Source organism: Sinohyriopsis cumingii, chromosome 6 (assembly GCF_028554795.1).
Source record: "Sinohyriopsis cumingii isolate HCF-2022 chromosome 6, ASM2855479v2, whole genome shotgun sequence".
In the NCBI taxonomy this organism is placed as follows: domain Eukaryota; kingdom Metazoa; phylum Mollusca; class Bivalvia; order Unionida; family Unionidae; genus Sinohyriopsis; species Sinohyriopsis cumingii.
Window position 1 is genome coordinate 70,727,292 of NC_142966.1, and position 23,901 is coordinate 70,751,192.

At 41.9% G+C, this 23,901-nt stretch overlaps 1 protein-coding gene across 1 annotated transcript; it reads left to right on the plus strand.

Annotated features, from left to right (window-relative positions):
- Positions 1-1,018: 1,018 nt before the first annotated feature.
- LOC149797167 (uncharacterized) lies at positions 1,019-5,738 on the plus strand. The gene is made up of 2 exons (XM_089960725.1): positions 1,019-3,322; positions 4,397-5,738. The coding sequence occupies exons 1-2, from the start codon at positions 1,019-1,021 to the stop codon at positions 5,603-5,605; spliced, it is 3,513 nt and encodes a 1,170-aa protein (XP_089816851.1). The 3' UTR covers positions 5,606-5,738.
- Positions 5,739-23,901: the final 18,163 nt, after the last annotated feature.

The following is a 23,901-nucleotide window of genomic DNA, read 5'->3' on the forward strand; positions in this document are numbered from 1 at the left end:
ATTAATCAAGTACAGTTGATACTATTCAGTGATAACGATAATCCCAGATGAGGCTACGGCATATGTACCACCCAAAGTCGGTGGTCATCTCAAACCACTTTTATCAATCTACCCCAGCCACCCCTTATCCCACCGTAAACATTATTTAAGTAAGTTAGCAGAACATACTGAAACAATGTTACATACATACACATTGGTTGACCTTTATTTTAGAGGAATGCTGGAGGCCTTGAATGAAAAATGAGTCGTGCTTCTAGCATTCCACGTCATAATTTAGGTGAGTTTTGACCTCTGAATATTCATTTTCTCCGGATTTTGTTTTTCCAAAATAAATTCTTCCGTTTCAGGCCCCCTACCACATTGTATAGCTACCAATACATGTTTATTCTGTGAAGTTTTTGAAATATAAAATTAATCATATGTGATATAATATTTTGGTTTGGAAGTATAGACTCCTTGTAGACGTAACTTAATACTGAAAGCAGTAACTAATCTTAAATTTTCATTAGGTTTACATATGCAGCGACTTTCATCAATAATGTAATTTCTTTAACTTTGAGACCTTAACCGTAGTAATAAAATTAACACATATATTATTTGCAGAGACAATTATACCTTTATTTATTTGGTTTGAAGACGACATCCGAGTTGTGCACCATTATAACAACATCTGGATCTGTTTAATTTATGTAGATAACTACTTGAGTCAAACGTTACAAAGCTTTTCGTGCTGAATATAGGAGACAGTTGATTAAAATAGATATACTGAACCGGACTTTATATGCACAGTTTATACCGATCCTAATTGGTAATATAATTTCTCTCCGAATAAATCGAACCACCGCTTAATACGGTGCACGTAATGTTCAATAAAGGAACTGGGATAATCGTCTTCAATTCTTCTTTTTCTATCTTATACTAAGGAGTTTTCTGTCATAACGTTTAAAATAATTTTACCAAATATTTGATCTTTGTTGCATAATATAGAAAAGTATACATCTTTTTCAGAGCATTTAAAATGGCAGTTATTTCATCAGGTCTGATAATACTGACATTGTTTCCGATGATGAGATGTAGTCATTTACACGCACACTCGTCTCCTATTGAAGCAGATGTTTGGTCCACATTCAAGACCTCAGCCTTCCAGCAGGTGGACAAGTCTAAGTTGATGCGAAATGCCTTTCTTGTCCTCGGAGCATGGAGCTTTTGTGACACCTCTTTCACCAGATCTCTTTTTCGCGCTTCCGTTCCCGACGCATTATCGTTGTACAATTATACAAAACTGTCTGAGGCCTGCTCATGCGACGACTCCTGTATAAGATCCGGATACTGCTGCCCAGATGTACCTTGGGGATACTTTGGGAGATGCGTTGACGTCACAGCTTTTTCTTTCGGCGGAAAACCACATGACAGTGATATTTCGTATTTAATGACTGCTGCGTGTCCAATCAATGGTAACTTGAGTAAATATTTTAGTAATGATTGTGAAGACGACCATAGCACGCTAGAACCAAACGACTTACGGAGAATACCTGTAACCTCTAACAAAACAATGGTGACATATAAGAATAAACATTGTGCTCTTTGCCGAGGCGAGAGAAATTCTGAACTAATTCAGTGGGAACTTGAAACAAGATGTGAAAGATATCCTAGTGACTTTAATTTTCTCTCAAATAGAGCAGACTTCTTGTCAATGATACAATCAAACAACTGCACAATGTTCTATGCTCCACCTAGTGACATCCGTCTTCATCTTACATCATGTCAAACAAAGCTCATAAGTCAATGTAATGTGTCAGGTTTATGGCAACTGTATGACTTTGATTTAGAGTGGGGCTGTGAAAACTTGAATCTTCCTTATGGACACTTCAAGAATATCTTCTGTTACATCTGCAACCCAAGTGTGGCCTCATTCTATAAGCCTGTGATAAAAAGGTGCAATGTGACTGGTTTGTGGGCAAATTACGACAAGACCATTGAACAAGCGTGCAATAAATTCCCAAGGCACACCCGGTTGGGGCCTATAAAAAATGTGTACTGTGCCGTCTGTAATGGTTTAAATGTGTCTTCCTCATCCCTCGATCCAATAGGAGCGGGTGTATGGATACCTCAAATGTTCGTACCAAAACTCAGTATAAAACAGCGTTTCAATCTAGATCAACCTGAGGTGGACAAAGGTGTGTCTCACAAAAGTATGGAGAGGAATAACCTGAGTGAAGAAAACACAAGCATACTTCTTTCAGAATACCTTAAAATCTGTTCAAATTCATTGCTTTGTGAAAACGTTACATTCGGTGGAAACAATAACCGGGCTGACCTAAATCCGCTCTGTGGCAAGTGCAATTGTAAAGATTCTTGTATCCTTGAGAGCACCTGTTGTCTTGATAAATATTTGTCCCTGAAACCCTATTCCATTCAAAGAGATGATATTATGTCGTCGGGCATTATTAACACACCATCAGAACGGCTTTATGTCTCGAACTGTTTTGGTAAGGATGTCCCAAATTGGTTACGAGCTCGTTGTGAGACACGTCGACATGGAGCTAAGGACTTGTTCCAATTTTTACCAGTGTTTGGCACAAGTTCCCGGAGAAAGGTTTTCAGCAAAAATTTATATTGCAGTTATTGCAACGGTGGAACTAGGTTTGATCCTATCAGTGTTGACATTTCATGTAAGGCAAACGTATATTTGGAGCCTTCACTTTTTATCGACCCGAAGGCATTTAAAATAGAGACAAATCGCTATCACTGCAAAACGAGTTTCATCTCTAATGACTTTAACCAAGAACGAGAACAGCCGACGTTCAGAGTTGTGACAAAGTGTGACATTTCTCAGAACTTGAGCATAGCCGTATTGGACGCATGTGAGAGGCCATCGGTTCAGCTGATATTTATGCCAGAAGTTTATTTCAACCACACAACGTATAGGAACATTTTTTGCTTTCTGTGCAATTTACAGAATGCCTCAGAATTCGTGATAGACGGTTGCAACATGACTGATTTGAGGAATATATATCATGACAAAAACATTCACATGCATCCATTTCATGACGATTCCATGTCACTTCCAGATTCTGAACTGATTTCCCGATGTCATGGAGACCCACTAGATGACACCTGGAGGCCGTACCGGAATCAGTATTGCTATCTGTGCAACTTGCCATCATTTGCCATGATTTCTGGATCTGAACCCATCCCTTGGCACACAGTACCTTCCTACAGAGCTCTGTTTTCCATTAGGACTGAAGACTGGATAAGATTCAATCGACATAGCGCAAACAACAAAAACAATGACGCCAACAGAGAAAACAATGTATCATCGGTATGTGTGAGAGAAGGAGTGCGTGGATGAGTGGGGGGGGGGGGGGCATACAATAATATTTACTAAATAATTGCTGGAAAGTTAAGATATGCTTTATAGAAAGATTAGCGTACATCATACAAATGAAACATTTGTACAGCGAACATTGTAGTATGTAAATGTAATCACAAGCTACCTTTATGGTCAGCCATCGTTAAACATCCTCACATAAGATATTGCTGTTCATATGTTGGTGGGTTTTTTTCGAACATATTAATGCAATAAAACTGTTTGAATTACATTCTTAATTTTGGTCATACATACATTCACTTCAGGATGTCGAGATACTACATTTGTGGCTATTTTTAATAGCAAAATTATGTATTTCCTTGAGGTAAAATTCCTAAGCAAGATTTTTCCATAAGAAGGAATCCTAACTGTGTAAATTTGTAATTGATACCAATGTCAGTTTTAATTAAATTAGTTTAAAATGTTATGTTGGTGTTATACGCACCAGTCATAGCGGTTTCTCGAGATTGACGATCACGAAAACTATTTACTTACATATTCTTCCTAGAGAGTCACTGTTTCAATCAGTAGCGTTTATCTTATTATGACTAATTATTCCATTTCGTTTAGGCTCTCTGGTGTGCCCCTGGTCGGGTGTTAGATGATGATGGCAGATGTGTCACGATTCTGGAGAGCACAACCAGTCTTTGTTACCAGTTGTATTTCGGGTTACGCGTGGCTCAGGATATTACGTATTCGTATAATCAAACCTTCCACAATTCGACTATTACTCCCACCGTATGGCAGACTTTACACGCTTTGAAGGAGACGATACATTCGTCTATTGGACAACAAATGATAACCCTGGAGCTTCAAGTCCTCTCGTCATGCAGTGAACCGTACAACGTGCTTCATAACCGTAATATTTTTTTCCAAGCGAGAATTTGCGTTAATAAAGTGAACAGTCGTAGCGCACTAGAAAACCAGCTTTTGAACTCGCGAATCTCCACCTACTATGTGAACGTTAGTTATAAAATTCTTCATTTGAAATCTTTCATAACTAATGAAGCTTTGTCTTTTGCTGAGGCTACAAGGGATGCTTTTAACAATGTGTGCACGCTGTATGAAACATTTAATGTACCGGAGATGTTTTATTCTGACGAGTATTATATTCGAGTTAGAAATCTCATTAAGTGTCCACTTACAGCGCTACAGGAAAGACAGCATGTGCGCAGTGACTCAAATGATTCAGTTCTTATTCTAAAAACTGGGAAAATAATATCCGAAGAGGACTTTCTGCGAATAAATTCTAGCGTCTTTATATGTCTGGATATATATAATCTTTTAAGTGAAGAAATGACAATTCATTATTTGCAGCTGCCGTCCATATCTGTAATACATAACGTATTCAGTCACGTATGTACACTATTATCCATCACGTTTCTGTTCATAACGTTCGTAACGTACACCATTTTCCAACAGTTACGAACTGTTCCTGGCGTTGACATTATGCTGCTCGTAGCTTGCCTCTTTGTTGCCCAGACTCTGCTTGAATTTGGTTTAATAATGCAAGAGCCAATCGTCTGCGAGGTTCTTGGAATTCTCATCAACTACTTCTGGATGTGTACTTTCTGTGCGTTCAACGTTTGTTCCTTTCATATGTATCTGGTATTCTCATCCTCAAATCCTGTAATGAGAAAGAAAAGGTATTACATAACGCGCCACGCTCTTTACGTATTTCTTGCACCATTTGTTGTTGTTTTATTGACTGTCGGAATTTATTTGGTCATATCAGAAGGAAGAAATATAGGTTATGGTGGACATGTTTGTTTCCTGTCAGATGCATTGACCATTGCGATTGCTTTCCTTATGCCGGCCACCTGTCTGTCTGTTTCTAACATTGTATTCCTATCTTTAACGTTTCACGCAATCAGAAAGACGCCCAAGGTTCAACGTCGCCAAAATGATCGCCGAAGTTTTATTATTTATGTCAAACTGTGTGCCATTACTGGAGTTGCGTGGCCACTGATGTTTTTGGATGCCTCGTTGACAGTGTCAGTTCTCTCTTTCTTCGTGACATTTGTAAACGCTTTGCAGGGTGTATTCATTTTTATTTCTTATGTATGGAACAAGAGGGTCTATATATTATACAAACAGCTAGGAAGTAGTATAAATAACAAGATTAGAAGGAGACAGGTTCAATCCAAACAAGGAAACAATCAGAAATCGTTTACAATGGAAATTCGTTCTGATGTTCTGCGATCACTTCCAAACAGTAAAGAAACATCTGTCTGAGTCTGGAACGGTATGCTGGATGCTACAGAGTAACATAATATCGTTATGAAACAATGCTGGATCGAAATCAGTTACTTTCCCCAATAAATATCGTATCAAGCATTTCTAACATCTCGGTCTTGTTTCAGTTCTGTTTTCCTTACCAAGAAAATTGTTTTACCACAATAACATCTTCTGAGAAGAAACACTGTTTATAATTGTTGACAAAAATGTATTTTTGTTTTTCTAGCATGAAAAAGCAAAATACTAAGTGAAAAAATGAAAGGTAATTTTACTTTCTCAGTTGTATTATTAATTATATTCTCTCTCTCTCTCTCTCTCTCTCTCTCTCTCTCTCTATATATATATATATATATATATATATATATATATATATATATATATATATATATATATATATATATATACCTTTTTAACAATACCCTTAATATGCAGACACATAATTCATTGCATCTGAATATAATTGTTATTCCTTCAAAATTACGAAGTTGTGCTCTAGAATCTGGAGAAGAGAATATTATTCGTAAAGTATATACAATTTAAGTTATGCAGAATGTACTGATTAAAATTCGGACGGCAAATTGCTTATCGTAATTGTTTTTCTTTTCTTTCTTCCTATTGATATTTATAATAGATTAATATTCCTGTCAAATCTTCATTGAAATATCAATATTGTCATAAACTACCAAGGATAACGTTTATGTAGTGTGCAGGTGCGTGGGCAATAGATGGAGACAAAAGGGAGCGAGAGGAGATGAATAAGCGAATCGACCACAATTAGTAACACTATCAATAAAATTTGTATTTCTTTTCACATAAAGTGTATTTTGTGCCATTGGTTGTTATTTCTTGCGATTCTCATAATAAATGGGAAAGAGTCGGCATTTCCATCTCGCTCATCGAGTCATTTGATTTGTTTTTGAGAAAAAGCACGTTAACGAAGCGTAAACTTAAATTGATGTTAAATAAGTTACAATAGACAATTATATATAACACAAAAATTCTCACTGATATTTCCATTTAAAATGGCATACCATTCTCACATAAGGTGGAGAATCCAGATAATTCCAAGAAAATCTTCAAGGTCATATATTATCACCATGTCAGACCTGGGAGTTACCGGCTACTAGATTTGATTAAGTATATATTATAAAGATCATATAATTATGTACAGCAATATATGTTGACTTCGTCGTGCTGTAACCATAATCTGGGTATAATGATTGCTCCAGATGAAATTTATTAAACTTGTGTTTTTATAATTCAGATGTTTTTTCGGCCGCGAAACTTGTAATTATTAAACTAGTTTCAGAAGTATGAATTGAACCTGATAAACGAACATATTTCGACTTCAATGGTTCCCGTTCAGTACCTCGTATAGCTGGGCTGCGTTTAATAGGACGTGTGTTCAAAGTTTATACCAAATTTACCAAAGTACCATTTGAGTTATCCACAGTTACGATAGGCTACATATGGCTGCTCATGGGTTCTTATCAGATGCAAAATATTTAGAACGGAGATTGGTAACCAAGACATTCCTTTAAACCTTTTTCGAAAATAAATAAACCTGTGAAACAATGACTCTCTTGTTGCTAGCATATTTTATAAAAAGGAAAATTAAACCTTGCATAATTTATCCTTAGATACTTTTGAAGACAATCTGTTGAGTGTATAAATAATGCGAGTTTCTATTCTCAATAATTAGAGATAAAAAGCCTTAAAATACGAGAATATTCAATTTGATTACAATTTACATATGAAAAGGTCGACAAATATAATAACTTTCAATGACCTCGAGCACGAAGCATATTTGAAGCTACAATCTCTATATTACATCTCTTCCGGAAAAATCAACAACACATTCATGCTTATGGCAAACAATACTCTAACTCAAACGATAAAGTCAAACTCACTTAATAATAAATTGCATGCTAAAACAATTTTGCATACCGTTTTCTTTGTTGTTTTTTTTGAACCTGTCAATACATTTAATACTGACCGATAGATCTATACCCTTCTAATAAGGTATCTACAGCAGCACGTGCAGCACGCCGGATACTTGCAGATATACGCGTGTGATTTAACATAGGTTGATGACAGTGACATAAAGCTGGCGGAGGAGGTGTAGCAATTCTGCTATGGAGCAAATAGCATATCACAAAATCCTGGCTCTCTTAGAATACTCTCCTACTTGGCTAAAATTTACGGATGTAAAGCCGTGTTATATTCTACAATCCTGAGGCGGTTTCGACGTTTTAAAGATGGTTGCTAACCCGAGGAAGATGACCCAGGTCCTGGAAGGCCTCATCTGCGATTGATGAGCGAGTAATGGCTGCTGTGAGGGCTGCAGTTAATAAGGATACTTAATTCACAGTGGACGATATTTTGTTATTTTCACAGGCATTACGGAAGATGTTTATTACGGATTACGTCATCTGTTTAAATATGTTTAAGAATCATCTGAAGCTGATAAAGTTTTGTACAAGATAGGTTCCTTTTTTTGGGGGGGGGGGCTGCTTTTCAACAGCTATTTGCCAAATATGAAAATACTGACCAATGATGTTTCAGTGAAGTTGTCACAGGTGATGAAACGTTGACTTACTTTTCTAAACCCGACTCCAGATAAATTAAACGCTTGAATTGGTTGTTTGGTTGTTATTGGTTAAATGACATTTTTCAGCACACGATAAGCTAAACATGGAAGTAGTATAGGGGGCCACTATAGCCTCAATGGGAATTAGCATTACAGAACCCCCCTGGGCCACTATAGCCTCAATGGAAATTTAACATGGAGAAAAACCCTGGGCCACTATAGCCTCAAGGGAAATTTAACATGGAGAAAAGACTTGGGCCACTCTAGCCTCAAGGGGATTGAACATGGGGAAAAAAGCATGGGCAACTCTAGCGACAAGGGAAATTGAACATGGGGAATTGTAACAGGGTCCAGACCTGATGGGTCTATGGAAAGGGAACAGGGGGAGAGGGACATAACACACACACACACACACACACACACACACACACACACACACACACATACACACACACACACACAACGTACGCGCGAAGACACACACACACACACACATATAAAATAATAATTCGGGGTTAGGCAATTGAAAGTCAATCTCTTTTCGAGAAATAGGAGTGGCCCTGAAAAGGGCCTTTGGATTTATGTTAATATGTCCTTAACATAAAGGGCATCTGTGGCATCTTCTTGTCCTCAAGCTGCGTCTTACAGCAGGGCCATACATCAGAGTCCTCTTGAGGCAACCTTGTCTCTCTATGTAGACTCTTCGTATCCACAGACTGCTGGTTGTCCTGTGGACAACGGTCCACTTGGATCGGACATACATGAGCATGTCCGTCCTGAACATCATTGAAGACACAAGGGTGGAAGATTCAACGTCAGTCCACATCTTGCGGCTACGAGAATAGGTGAGTGAGTGATTGCACTGAACTGCGCTTATTTATAGGGAGAGGAAGGATTGAAACGGATTGAGTTCGTTGACCAATCCAAACACGCGTGACGAAATTCAGTCAGTCCGCATCCAATCGGAAGAGAGCAGTCTGTGACGTCACGTGGCCTATATACATTCGCTAGCGCCTGTGCGCTGTCAATCTATGCGACAGTGATTCAACATGACGGAAACTCAGAAAACGATCCATGGGGGTGCACCGACGGTGGATACTATCCAAGGGAACCCGGACTTACTTTCAGAAGCCGTAAACTGGGATTTTGTGGATTTTCTGACCTCACAAGAATTTGTTCCAGAACCTTCGTTACCATCTTTACCGCACGTGGAGAATTTTCGACAGAGACAGAAAGAAGAATTGGAGAAATTTATACAGAGACAAAAGGAAGCAGAACAAGCTTTTCTGCTACAGCAACAGCAGCAAGAAGAAGAGGTAAGAAGAAAAAAACAGCAAGAAGAAGAAGAAGCAGCAAAGAAACAAGAGGGTGAAAGTCAAACGGTCACGGTACTGTTGGACATTTTAGCGGAGTTAAGAAGTCTGAAACAAATGTATCAGACGTCTTTATCACGACCGAAGAGAATACGACCTTCCCGAGCTAAACACGCCAACCCTGAGACTAAGCCTACCTTACCACCCTTAGTGATTTCAACCCAATCATCATCATCAAAAGTAGGCCTCGGACGTGGCAAAGGCTTAAGACAGTTAAAGTTGATTGCTTAAACTCACCCCTACACCAAGAAAATAACGGCCCTTTTCAGGGCCACCCACTTCTCTCGAAAAGAGATACCATTTCAATTGCCAATAACTCAAAATAACAACCCATTTTACCCTTATAGTACGTGTCTGTGTATGAGTGCGTGAGTGTAGGTTCTTATTTTAAAATCATAACCCAAAGTCACTTACCTTTTATCATTAATGTATTCTGTTATCCATAGTTACAATTCAATTCACAACATAAACACTCTTAAAAAAGTTCATTCACTTCTTTTGTGTCATTATTTACTCTCTCTGTTTTCTAGATTTCTTCACAGGCTTTTCCTCTTCTTCCTCCTCATTTTCTTCCCTTCTTCTTTTCTTCTCCTGTTTCTTTTTCTTCACCTGTCTGCTTTCTTCCTCTTCTTCTTCCTCTTCTTTCTCTGAAGAATCCCGCTCTTCTTCTGACTCCTCTTGTTTCTTTTTGGGGCAATCTGGAGACCAATGTCCTTTTTCTTTACAATAATAACAGGTATCTTGACTTTTGTCTCTTTTAACCCCTGTTTTTCTTTTTTGACGGTCTGGACACTCTGAAGACCAATGCCCTTTCTTTTGACAGATATAGCAAGTATCTTCACTTTTATCTCGAAAGGAAGGAGAGTAGTCCGAAGGCTGGTCTGAAGAGAATTTTCTAATGACCCCTCGCAACGCTCTGATGAAACGTTCCATCTGGCTAGTCTCTTCCATCGTTGTGATCAGGTAGAGAGTGAAATGAATAGTGAAAGGACAAGACACGTACACTTTTATATACGCTGGTCTGCCAGGACTATAAAGTAGCTCCTGGTGTTTAAACTTGAGTCATTTGACTTTTTTGCTTTCAAGATGAAACGATCTAATTCATTTGAGAAGAAAGAAGGAGAAGAAAGTAAGAGGCAGAAACGTGATCTATCGCCTCGTACCAGAGCTGAAGTCTTGGCACAAATTCATGCCAGTGATCTTGAAGACGACATGAGTGAACCAGAATCCAAGCCCTCTCAACCAAGTTCACCGCCCTTACTTAACCCTGACAAATACTATTCCATTCGAGAGACAGAAAAGCGCTCCTCTAGAAAATTTAGAACCACGGCTTACACCTACACGGTGAAGTTTAAAGATTTCAAGTCCGAAGTACCCTTAGAGAAAGCAGAAGGGTCCATCACCGAGATGTGGGATTCTTTACTCACCGCACTCAAGCGACAATGTCAACCCAAAGAAGACGATCGCTTGACACTATCCATACAACACGATGGTTTGAAGTCCCCTGTTTGGATCGAGTTTAACAGACCCACAGAACTGACCCCTTCCAAAGTCATGGACAAGATACAGCAGGTGCAACAATCCAATGACCAGTTTGACATCACCGATGGAAAAGCCACACTGAAAATGGCTCACGTCTCTCTTCCTCAAGGGACTGGACGCAAAAAGATGTTATTGGTGAACGATCTTCGCAGCATTAAGCGTAGCCTCGTCCAAATTTACAACCCTCATGACCAGATGTGTTTAGCCCGGGCTATCGTGGTGGGGCGAACCTATGCCAACAAGAACGACACGGCAGAATGGAAAAGAACCTGGAAAACTATTCGACAATCGGACCGAGCCAAACAACGAAACGAAGCAGAACTCCTGTTACAACAAGCGGGCCTGTCCAAAGACACACCCTGTGGCATTCCTGAAATGCAAACATTGCAAGATGTCCTAGCTCCACGCTACACCTTGAAAGTGCACCCTCAAAAAGTGCGCGGACCGCTGTTGTTTCGAGGCCAAGATTTTAAGGATGGAAAATACATTCACCTTTATCATCACGATGACCATTTCGATACCATTACCAATATCACTGGATTCCTGGGATACAGATATTACTGTGAGAAATGTGACCGTGGTTATAATAATCGAGAGCAACACAAACATTGCGGATGGAAATGCTCAGGATGTTTGGCCTCTCCACCCTGTCTGAGCGAAGGACCAGTGCCTTGTTCAACTTGTCTGCGCACGTTTGTCAGCCCTACCTGTTACCAACAACATTTGAAGACGCAAGGTTCACAGCAGAAATGTGTTTGTCAACTGCTGAGATTGTGCACTACTTGTGGATAAGGCATACGTACCAATAATGCCAAGGCACACGTATGTCGAGGAAAGAAAAAATGTCACATTTGTCACCACATCGTGGACTTGGAACATCAATGCTACGTACAAAAATACCAACCAGAGAAAGAGGATGGTCACAAAAATGAAAAAGGCAATTTCATCTTTTTCGATTTCGAATGCATGCAAGAGACCGGCATTCACATTCCTAATTTCTGTGTTGCTCATCGAGCGTGCGACAAGTGCATTCAAGAACCTATTTTCAGTCATTGCCCTCACTGCAGCAAGATTCCTGGAGGGCGTGAAAAAATCTTTCGGGGACCGAACACGCTAGCCGATTTTGCCCAATGGGTCTTAGACCCCATCGACAAGACGTGGAGCCAAGAGGACATCGAACGTTACGGAGATTGTCATCGTCATGCCACGGTGATGGCTCACAATTTCTCCGGATACGGTGGACAGTTTCTTTTGAGGTATTATACGGAACAAGGCACCGAAAGACCTAAAGTGACTTTGAACGGAGCCAAAATCATTTCCATGCAAGTGGGACAAGTACAGTTTAAAGATTCCATGAGTTACTTGGCCATGCCTTTGAGTCGAATGCCCAAAACGTTTGGAATGACAGAAATGGCTAAAGGGTATTTTCCACACTTTTTTAATACGGAAGCCAATCAACACGCCGTTCTACCCCATTTGCCTGAGGCTAAAGATTACGACCCCGACAACATGGGTACCGAACAACGAGAAGCTTTCTACGCTTGGTACCAGGCTCACGCCTCGGACCCATTCGACTTACAGGAAGAAATGCTAAAGTATTGTCGTTCCGACGTGGACATTTTACGGCGTTGCTGTGGAAAATTTCGAGAACTGTTCATGGAACACGGAGTGGTCGATCCTTTGAAAGAAGCTTGCACCATTGCCAAAGCGTGTTCCTTAGTGTACAGACAAAGATTCATGCCTGAAAACACCGTGGCGGTCATCAGTCCTCAAACGACCAACTATGTCAAACGTCAATACTCGGTCAAAGCCCTACGTTGGTTACATTACTTGTGCGACAAGGAAGACAAATGGATTCAGCATGCCCGCAACGGAGGGGGCGAAAAGACCATTGGAACGCATTCGGTAGATGGCTGGGACTTAGAAAACCCCAAGATTGCGTACGAGTTTAACGGCTGCTTATTTCACGGATGTCCCGTCTGTTACCCTGACCGTAAAACTTAAAATCAGTTTCTACAACGAACCATGGAAGACTTGTACCAGGCCACTTGTCAGCGACGCCTAAAGTTAGAACAGGAAGGATACCAAGTGGTGGAAATGTGGGAACACGAGTACGATCACCGTTTGAAAACCGATCCCGAGTTTAAATGTCTCGTGGAAAGTTACAAGCTGGTGGACCCCCTGAACCCGAGAGATAGTTTGTACGGAGGAAGGACCAATGCCACCTGTTTGATGTACCAAGCCGACGAAGAGAAAGGAGAAGAAATGAAATACTTGGACGTGTGTTCGCTGTATCCCTACTTGTGCAAATATTGTCGCTTTCCTGCAGGGCACCCACAATTGTTCACGGAACACATCGACCTGAAAAACATTCGACAATACGAAGGCTTGATCAAGTGCAAAGTTTTGCCTCCCACGGACTTGTACCATCCCGTCTTACCTCACCATTGTCAAGGCAAACTGATGTTTCCTTTGTGCCGAACTTGTGCCGAAACGTGCAACCAAGACCAGCCTTGTCAGCACACCCAGGAAGAACGGGCCTTGACGGGAACCTGGGTCAGCGTAGAATTGTTCAAAGCTCTGGACATGGGATACCAACTGTTAGAAGTGTACGAAATTTGTCACTTTCCCAAGACACAACAATACCACAAGGGTGACACCACGCAGAAAGGCATTTTCGCCGACTACGTGGATGCTTTTTTGAAACTGAAACAAGAAGCCAGTGGCTATCCGTCCTGGTGTCACACTCCCGAAGACCAAAAGACATTCAAAGAGAAATACTATGCACAAGAAGGCATCTCTTTAGACCACATCGAGAAAAACGAAGGCAGGCGATCGTTTGCCAAAGTGATGTTAAATTGTTTGTGGGGCAAAATGGCACAACGTCCGTGTTTACCCAAGACGGAGTATTTGACTGAACCTTCCCGCTACTTTCAGATGATTCACGACAAAACCAAATACATGAAACACGTGGACGTCGTTCGCGAGGATTTGATCTTGGTCAATTACGAAGAAGATCTGGACTTTGTACAAGACGACCCTTTTGGAAATGTCATCATTGCGGCTTACGTGACAGCTCATGCTCGCTTAAAACTGTACGAAGCTTTAGAACTGTTAGAAGAACGCGTCCTGTACTTTGACACGGACAGTTGCATTTACATCCATCACCCGAGTCAACAGCACCCTGACATCGAAGGAGATCGTTTAGGAGCCTGGACAGACGAGCATCCCGACCACAAGATTCTAAGTTTTGCCAGTGGTGGTCCTAAAAATTACGGTTACGAATATCGGGACAAACAAGGAGAAGTGCACACGCAGTGCAAAGTGAAAGGATTGACTCTGAATTATCGTACCAGTCGTGTGGTGAACTTTGGGGTATTGAAAGAAGCCTTGCAATCTGGAGAGGACGAACACTTTAAAGTGACCACCTATCAACCCAACAAGATTGTACGTTTACCCACTCACCACATCGTCAGTCGACCCTTGGAAAAAGTCTATCAAATCGTGTACCAGAAGCGAGTGCGACTTCCAAATCATTTCACCTTACCGTATGGACACGTCGGTATTGGTCTGTATATAAAACGGAACCCTAGGCAAGATCGATAGTTCATTGTGACTACCAGGACCAAGTGAACAAGATGAATACTTTCAGAGAAACACAAAACAAGTTTAGAAAGGCACAATTCAAGTGTGGGGTTTCTGAAGTGGAATGCGCTTGTGAGCCTTGCAACTTTTCAACCTGTGTTAGTGACAGTACCAGAAGAACCCGTCACCCAGGACAGGACTGTCGTGGACATTCCTGAAAGGTCATTCCGGGAGGACACTTGTGTGACCGTACCTCATGTAGAGACTGTAAGAACATTACACACTGTCCCTAGGACATCTTGCTTACCCAGAACATGTTGCACAGAGACTTGTTTATATTCCACTTTGATCGTTTTGATGTGTTTTTTATTCCTGTACATCACTATTTGGCTTTTATGTATTTTTGTCTTTCGTGTTGTTCATATTTGAAGCATTCAATAAACGTGTCCTGAAAAAAGTATATAAACTCTAGTCTTGTTTTTTTCGTGTCACAAGTGACATTCCTAACAATATGGCTACTTCTACTGTCTCTGCTTCCTCTTCCTCCACTGTCAAAGTCATCGACGAACACTTAGATCGTACCAGTTGGGAGGCTTTGTATCTTCGTCATCCCTTTAACATGCTCATTGCTGGACCTAGCGGTTCAGGCAAAACCGAATTTGTCAAACGTTTGATCGAACATAAACATCATTTGATCGATCGACCACCTCAACGCATCGTGTGGTGTTACAAAGAGTGGCAATCGGCGTACAGCCTTTTGCGAGAAAGTCAAGGCGATTCCATCGTGTTTGTGGAAGGTATTCCTAAAGAAGACGATGTCATCGTCTCTGACTCCCGTCAAACCCATTTGGTCATTTTTGACGACATGTTAGGAGAAGACGAAGAAGAAATTAAATTGTGGTTCACGCGCAAAGGGCATCACCGTAATGCCAGTGTCGTTTACATCACTCAAAATTTGTTTCAACAAAGTAAAGCCCATCGCACCATCAGTCTCAATGCGCATTACGTGGTCTTGTTTAAAAGCCCTCGAGATAAATCGCAAGTGCAAGTCTTAGCCAAACAGTTAGGAACGCCTTGGCTGACTCAGGCGTACGACGATGCCACTCACACTCCACACGCCTATTTACTCGTCGATTTGAAACCTACGACCCCCGAGGATTTGCGATTTCGTACCCACTTGTTTCACCACTGGTGCCAAGATGGAGGGCCTGTCCTGTACACGTCTCCGTCCTCGACTTAACTTCATTCCACAAAAAATCTATAAAAACCTCAGACCCTTTTCGTCTGTCTCACACACACAGTGTGAACATGACGTCCCTTCAGTCGCATCTTCCCGTCAAATTGATTCGTGCATTGTACGGCATCAGTCGAGAAAAAAATCCACAAATACGAGCTCGTGTCTTAGAAGCTAGTCTCAAAGAAGTCTTACGATGGTTTACGGTGACGGAACGTCAATTACTCCAAGGGATCATTCAGATTCCTCATCAAACCAAACGCTTTTTCGATCGAAACAAAGTCGCTTTAACCCAACTGGCCGATCCCCGCATTGACACTCAAACCAAAAAACAAATCATTTTGAAACCTGGAGGGAGCGGTACTCTAGGAGGGGTCATCATTCGCTCTCTCTTAAGATGGGATCCTAATGCTCCCAAAATTTCCCCAAGACAAAAAAAGCAGTCAAACGAAGCTCCAAGAAGAAAAAGAAAAAGACCAGGTCCCCAAAAAGACCCGTGTCTGCAAGAACTTCTCCAGTGGCGGGACCCTCCTCTTACCAGACACCACCCCGGAAAAAGAAAAGAAGCCCTCAGAAAAAGAAACAGAGAAAAAGTCCCCAGAAAAAGAAAAGCCCACAGAAGAAAACTAGTCGCAAGAGAGGCACTTCGACCAGGACGCAACCTTACACTCGCAAACCACGACCTGCCACGGCAGTGACTGCGTCTCCGGTAGCCTCAGGTTCCATCACTTCTCCGTTGATGTCACCAAGAACCGAACAGTACTTGAAGACGTTGATCACACCAAGAACTTCTCCGTTGATGACCCCAAGAACTTCCCCAGTGGCAGGACCCTCCAGTTTCGCAACAGTGGCTGCGGCTCACAAAGTACCTGCTCCCAAAGTCAAAGTCCAAGAAAGATCGGGCATGTTACAAAGTTTACTGGATTTGTCCAAGCAAGAACTGGCTCAATTTAGTCCGTTGCGTACCCCTCCACGACGTGTCATGCCTGTCCTCAAGTTGATACGACGTCAAGACAATCAGTGGCGACGCGTTCCAGTATAAAAAAGGTCTGTGACTAAGTAGGGGTATCAGTGTTTTTGGTGCTGAAGACTCAAAGATGTCACCCTCCAGAAAGCATTCCTCTTCTAAACCCCAAGGAAAGAAAAGGAAAGGACTGCCTCCTCGTTTAGTCAAACATGGGGACATGTTATCTGTCCTGTCCAAAGCTTCTCCACCCCTACGAAAAAAAACTCATTCAAACAGCCTCCAAAGAGGTCATCGATACCGTGTGCGAATGTTGTTTGAACGTCTTGAAAGACACGATCCCTTTGTCCAAACACCAGAAACAATGCTTAGGTAAACATCGTCACGTTCTTCGCCAAATGGTTCAAAAGAAAATTCCCATTCGTCAAAAGAAGAAGATGTTGGTCCAACGTGGAGGCATTTTACCCCTCTTGTTAGGTCCCTTGCTGAAAGGAGTCTTGGGAACCATGTTGGGAGGACTGGTGGGAGCAAGATAAAAAGGCCCTCGGAAGTCCCAAGATCTCAGAATTGACCCCTGACAACCCCATGGAAGGACGAAAACTAGCTTTAGTGCCTTACAAACGATGGATGGAATACCATCGGTGGCAAGAACAACGCACTCCGCATTTACCTCCCAATCCCCATTTGAGCGAGATGTCCCAGTTGCAACACGAATTGCAGTCCTTGATGGATCGCCAAGATTTGTCCGAAACAGAAAAATCGCAAAAGTACGGTCAACTCTTGCAACGACTGCAACTCTTTCACCAGAAAGCTTTAGACGAAACAGCTCTACCCACTCTGAAAGATTTTAAGACCTTGATGAAAAGTCCAGCACCATCACCAGTACCAGTACCAGTACCACCACTACCAGTGACCAAGACAGAAAAAGGAGAAGAAGAAGAAGAAGGGTTTCAAACTCCACCAGAAAAAGTACGCAAGTTAACAACACCACCTACCTCCAGAATTGGATGGATTAAAAAGATGATGGCCACCCTTTCTTCATCACAAGAGAAAAAGAAAGTGAAGACAGAACTGAAGACAGAAGTGAAACAAGAACCGATATCGCCCGCTCAGACATCCTCCTCTTCAACACCTATTGCCGGTCGCACACGCAAAGCATTGCAATCCAAGAAAGTACCCCAAGAGAAAAAGAGTAGCATCCTCCAAGAGTGGGTGTCTTATTAACACACAAACACAAAAGAAATGGAAAAAGTCTTAACCAGCATTTACTACGATCCCTCTCATCCTGCAGGTTACGCAGGAGTTCAAAAATTGTATCGTGCTGCCAAAACTCTATTGAAAAGTCTCCGTTTACCTCAAGTGCAACGATGGTTAGAAGAACAAGCTACCTACACTTTACACAAACCCATTCGACGCAAGTTTACCAGAAGTCGTACCCGAGTGGAAGGCATCGATCATCAATGGCAAGCCGATTTAGCCGATGTCTCTCATTTGGCCAGCTACAATCGTGGCTACAAATATTTGTTTTGTGTCATCGACGTCTTTTCCAAATTTTCCTGGGTCGTGCCCTTGACTTCCAAATCGAGCAGCGAGTTAGTGCGAGCCCTGCAACGAGTGTTGAAACAAAGTGGTCGTCACCCTCTTCGATGGTAAACGGACAAAAGTACCGAATTTCTGAACCAAGCTTTCCAAAAAGAATTAAAGAAACGTGACATTCATTTTTTTACCACCGAGAATCCCGAAACCAAAGCTTGCATCGTGGAACGTTTTCAACGCACTTTGAAAGAACGCATGTGGAAATATTTTACGCATCACCACACTCTGAAGTACATCGACATCTTACTGCACCTGGTGCAAGCGTACAACCAATCTTACCATCGAAGCATCGGACGTGCCCCGCAAGAAGTGACTCCCGACAACGAAGTGTTGGTGTTTGAGCGCCTGTTTGGTACGTCCCCGACGAGGGCTGTCCACAAGAAAAGTGGAGAGTTGACCGTAGGAGATTGGGTGCGCATTGGCAAAACCAAACGCACTTTCGACAAAGGTTACTTACCTAACTGGACGACCGAATTGTTTCGTGTCACTGGACGAGTGCATGGTCGTCATCCTGCCGTCTATAAATTGGAAGACATGAACGGAGAAGTGCTCAAAGGAGCGTCTTATTTGCCCGAGTTACAACGTGTCACCAAAAAAGAAGACGACGTGTACGACATCGAACGCATTCTCGAACGCAGAACCCGTGAAGTAGGCAAACGACGTGTCAAAGAAGTCAAAGTACGTTGGAAAGGATATCCACCAAGTTTCGATTCTTGGATCGACGCTTCGCAAGTCATCGACTATAAAAAGAAGTGACCATCATGCCCTTTCACACAGACGCAGCTACGTCGACCACTCCTTCACCCAGTTCTTCTCTGCAAGATTTACAAAAACAACCCTTGTGGGTGTGGTGCGGAGAACGAGTGCCTAAAACGCAAATCGTCTTTTTCTGCCAAATCTTCGTGGTGCATTGTGTCATCGGGGCAGCCATTGCCAATTTGAGTTTGCAACAAGGAGACAAACAATTGTGGACCATTTTATTGAGCAGTTGCATCGGTTACCTGCTTCCTAATCCCTCCCTGAAATTCACCTCGAACGGGAACCACGGAAACCTTGCGTCCAGTGCCAGTGCCAGCCACTACTCCAACAACAACCCCATTTTGAGCGGAGACACGCCTCTGACGTCCAGCAACCCCTCGGACAGCCACAGAACTCTGGAATTATGAGTCTCCAAAACCAATTTTACTTAACCTTACCCAGCGACAGTTCCATGGAGGTGTTTCCCAACAACACGTTGTGCTGCTACACGGCCAAATTACCTCAGACCATCCCCTTAGATCACGAAACCCATTGGGAAGTGGCTTTAGTAGAAATCATTCACCCGACCCAAGTCCTCAATGTCCTTCCCAATCAAAATTTTTTTGATGTAGAAGTTCATGACGAACAATTGCAACAGTACTTGGATACCTATGGCAAATATGACAAGAAAACCCCTGGCACAAAAAATCAAAAGTACACCACCTATTATTTGTTCATTCCTCCAGGCTATTATTTTAGTGGTCAACATTTGGTGAGCACCATAACCTCCAGATTTAATGTCGTGTTTCTGAAAGCTTTGGAGAGTGTCAAAAAAAGTGTCACCATGGAATACCACAAAGCAGCTCGTCGCTTCTTGATGAAATTTGACGGGAGTAAAATCCTGTCCATTTTATTTTGTCCTGAATTGTTTGACATGTTGGGCGGAGACATGGACATGAGAATGGCCATGCTCAAGAAAAACGAATTACCAGTCGTTTACGACAACGAATCTTTTAGCAAGTTATTTCGTGCCCCGGTAGAACTGAACCAAGGACTGAATTTGATGTTTGTGTACTCCGATGTGGTGGAGTACAACGTGGTGGGACACACCTCCGCACCGTTACTACGTATCATTCCTTTCAAAGTGGATTCTGCCACGGCCACTGACGAAGAAGGTGGAAACACTTACCACGTCCACCGCGAATTTGTACATCCTCACTATTTGCCTGTCAGCAAGTCTTATTTGGACACGGTCAACATTGCTATAAAAGGAGATTTGGGACAAAATATTCCATTCACCAAAGGAAAAGTCACGGTGAAACTCCATTTTCGAAAACGGTTCTCTCACGACTCGTAAGTCATGTATCCAGTGTACCGAGGGGTTGCTCGACAGCGAGGACACGGTTTAGGAGATATGTTGAAATCAGCCTTTCGTTCGGTGGCCCCGGTGTTGAAACCGATGGTGACACGCGGATTGCACGCCTTGAAAGATGCGGCACTGACACAAGGCAAAGAATTTCTCCAAAATGTCATCATCGACAAACAAAACCCTAAAGAAGCTTTCTTGAGGGCAGGCAAAAATGTCTTGCTGCAAACGGGCAAAGACCTTTTGGACCGACGAGACACACCTATAAATGCCCTGCACGCTACCGAGTCAGGCATTCAGCAAGGACAAGGCAGAAAGAGACGAAGAAGAAAACACCCTTTCACCAGACTTCAAGCTAGAAAGGCAAAGAAAAGAAGAACCGTTCGAGACTTAGACGTTTTCGATTATTGAGAAACAGACAAAAAAATGATGCACCGAGAGTCTTGCGCTTGTTCCAAGTCGGAACTGGATTTCTTTGCCATGCCCCCTACCATGATGACGATGCAAGAATCCCAATGGGTGGAATTTCATCCCGTCTCCTCTTTGACGGATTCCGCTCCCATCGAGTTTGAAATCAAAGGACAACCCGAAGATTACATCGATCTGAATAGCAGTTACCTGTATTTGAAAGTGAAAGTGATCAAAACGGACAACACCAATCCAGGAGGCGATGCTAGAGTAGCTCCTGTCAACAATTTCATGCATTCCTTGTTCAGCGAAGTGGACTTGTACTTGAATAACAAACTGGTCAGCAGCAGCATGGATACTTACCCATATCGTGCCTACTTGGAAAATCTCTTGACGTACGGAAAAGAAGCCAAGAATACTCATCTGGATGCTTGCGTGGTATGGAAACCTGACACGGCAGGTGTAGGCACGTTTAGCGACACAGTCCTGACAGAAGATGACAATCCTCACAATGTGGGGTTTAACGACCGTCGTAAGAAAATTCTGCAAGGGCGAAGTTTAGAACTGATGGATCGTTTGCATTTGGACATGTGGTTACAAGAAAAATATTTGCTGAACGGGGTGGATATCCGTCTGAGACTGAATCGTAGCAGTGCCGCTTTCCATTTGATGGCCCATGCCAACGAATACAAAACTATCATTCAAGAAGCCCGACTTTACGTGCGTCGTGTGGAAGTGTTACCTAAAGTGGGAAACGACGTCAGTCAGACGTTGAGCAGAACGACCGCCAAGTATCCGATACGACGCGTAGAAGTGAAAACGTTCACCATTCCCGCTGGACAGTGATCTATGATCGAAGATCATCTGTTCCAAGGACAGTTACCCAAGCGTTTGATTGTTGGTATCGTCAGGAATTCAGCCTTCAACGGAACCCACGATCAAAATCCTTTTGAGTTTCAACATTACAATGTGTCCACGATTGAAGTCAGTCGCGACGGCAAGACCTTGTGTACCCGACCCTTTGAGCCCAACTTTGGTGTCGCAAAGAATTATTTGAGATCGTACTTGTCCCTGTACGAAGCCACGGGACAGTTAGGAACCAACACCAGTCACGGTATTTCGTACGACGATTATGCAGGAGGCTATGCTTTGTGGGGTTTTGATTTCACTCCAGACCAAGGCAGCGACGAGGGACATTTCCACCCTATAAAATCGGGCCAGATTCGTGTGGAACTTCAGTTTGCAAATCCACCTCCAGATCACACAGTGAACGTCCTCCTGTATGCAGAATTCGACAATACCATAGAAATCAACAGTTTGAGAGAAGTCATTCTAGACTATTAGAAGCCATGGAAGACTGTTATCCCTCTTTGCCTAGTGGAGAAACTTTAGACATGAAATGTGAGGAGACCGTGGAAGGAGAATCCCAAGACAAAGACGAAAAGGACATCATGATCAAGTCGAGATGTCCAGAACAAGAACAGCAATTGGTCTCCTACTGTGCTACATACCTGGCAGACACAGTTACGATATGGATGAAGCATGATTACTATGAATGTCAAAACATCAGTCAAGAAGAAAAAATTCAAAGAATATCTGGACGAAGCTTGGAGTCTGTTTAAAAAAGACGTGTTACGTTGGTGGTATAAAGACTTGCGTGAACATTTCTGTCCTCCATTAACGACTCAAGAAATCCATTACATCAAAGCCCTCTTTGACAAATTCAAAGAGAAAGTTGAGATCGAAATTGATCACTTATTATCAGCAAAAGAACATTTAGTGACTTATTTTGATCATGGCTTTTCTAGAAACGATGAGAAAGTAAATCGTTTATTTTGTGACTAGTATGCTTATTTTGTTGTCTTCAGCTAGGAAACGTAGTGTCCATCCATGACTCAATGACTTGCAACAGTGGAAATCACAATTTCATTCACAACGTTGCCAACCCTGTTTAAAGTAGAGTGTAAATTGAAAAAAATGTTTGTCATTTGAAAAAAAATGTTTGATGTTATATTGTTGGATTATTGTTAAAAAATGTTAGAGTTGTTGGTTAGTGTTAAGTGATTTTGAATAAAAAATGTTGTGTTTTGAAAAAAATGCCTTTGTCTTTTGTTTGACTATAAGAATGTTGATTCATGCACTTTGACTTCTCTCTATCTTTCTCATGACACTCATTAAAGGTTGCGAATCGAAAACCGTGGAGGGATGTTTTCCTTCACGTCCGCGCTTTGACTTTAAGAACCGGGGTAGCCTCCAGTCTAACCATCCATTGTTGACTCATCCTCCTACGAAGATGTGCTCCAAACTAGCTAAGCTAAACGAAGCCTACGTGAATTTGCATAGGGTCAGACACAGTCTGATACCGAAGCCAGAAGAAATAGAGAACGTGAGAATGCTAAAAGTCACTGAAGACCTGATCGAAGAGCTCTTCAGAGAAGAAGTGAACAGGGAGAAAGAAGAATGGACAGAGAAGTACAGACTTCAGAGACAGCAGCAACAGCAGCAGCAGCAACCTGAACCTGACAAAGGCTTTGTCGATTTCGTATCGACACCAAAGAGTTCTTCTTCTCTTTCCGAAGAAGCAGACCTATCGCCAGAAAGTCCATCCTGAGAGGACGTAGCATTCTTAGAAACTAAAAGATTGCCATAGCAAACAAAAAAAAAAAACAGCCCTTTTCAGGGCTACCCAATACTCTAGAAAAGAAATAACAATCCAATTGCCAATATGTGTAGGTAGAGTAGTGTGTGTATAAACACTGACTCTTTTATAGTGTGAGTGTTTGTGTTTGTGTATATGATTGTGTGCTTGTAAGTGCTCAAGTACGTTGGTGTGGATAGTATATTAAGATCAAGTTTTGTTTTTTTTTGTTTTTTTTTTTGCTGCTTGACGTGTGGGG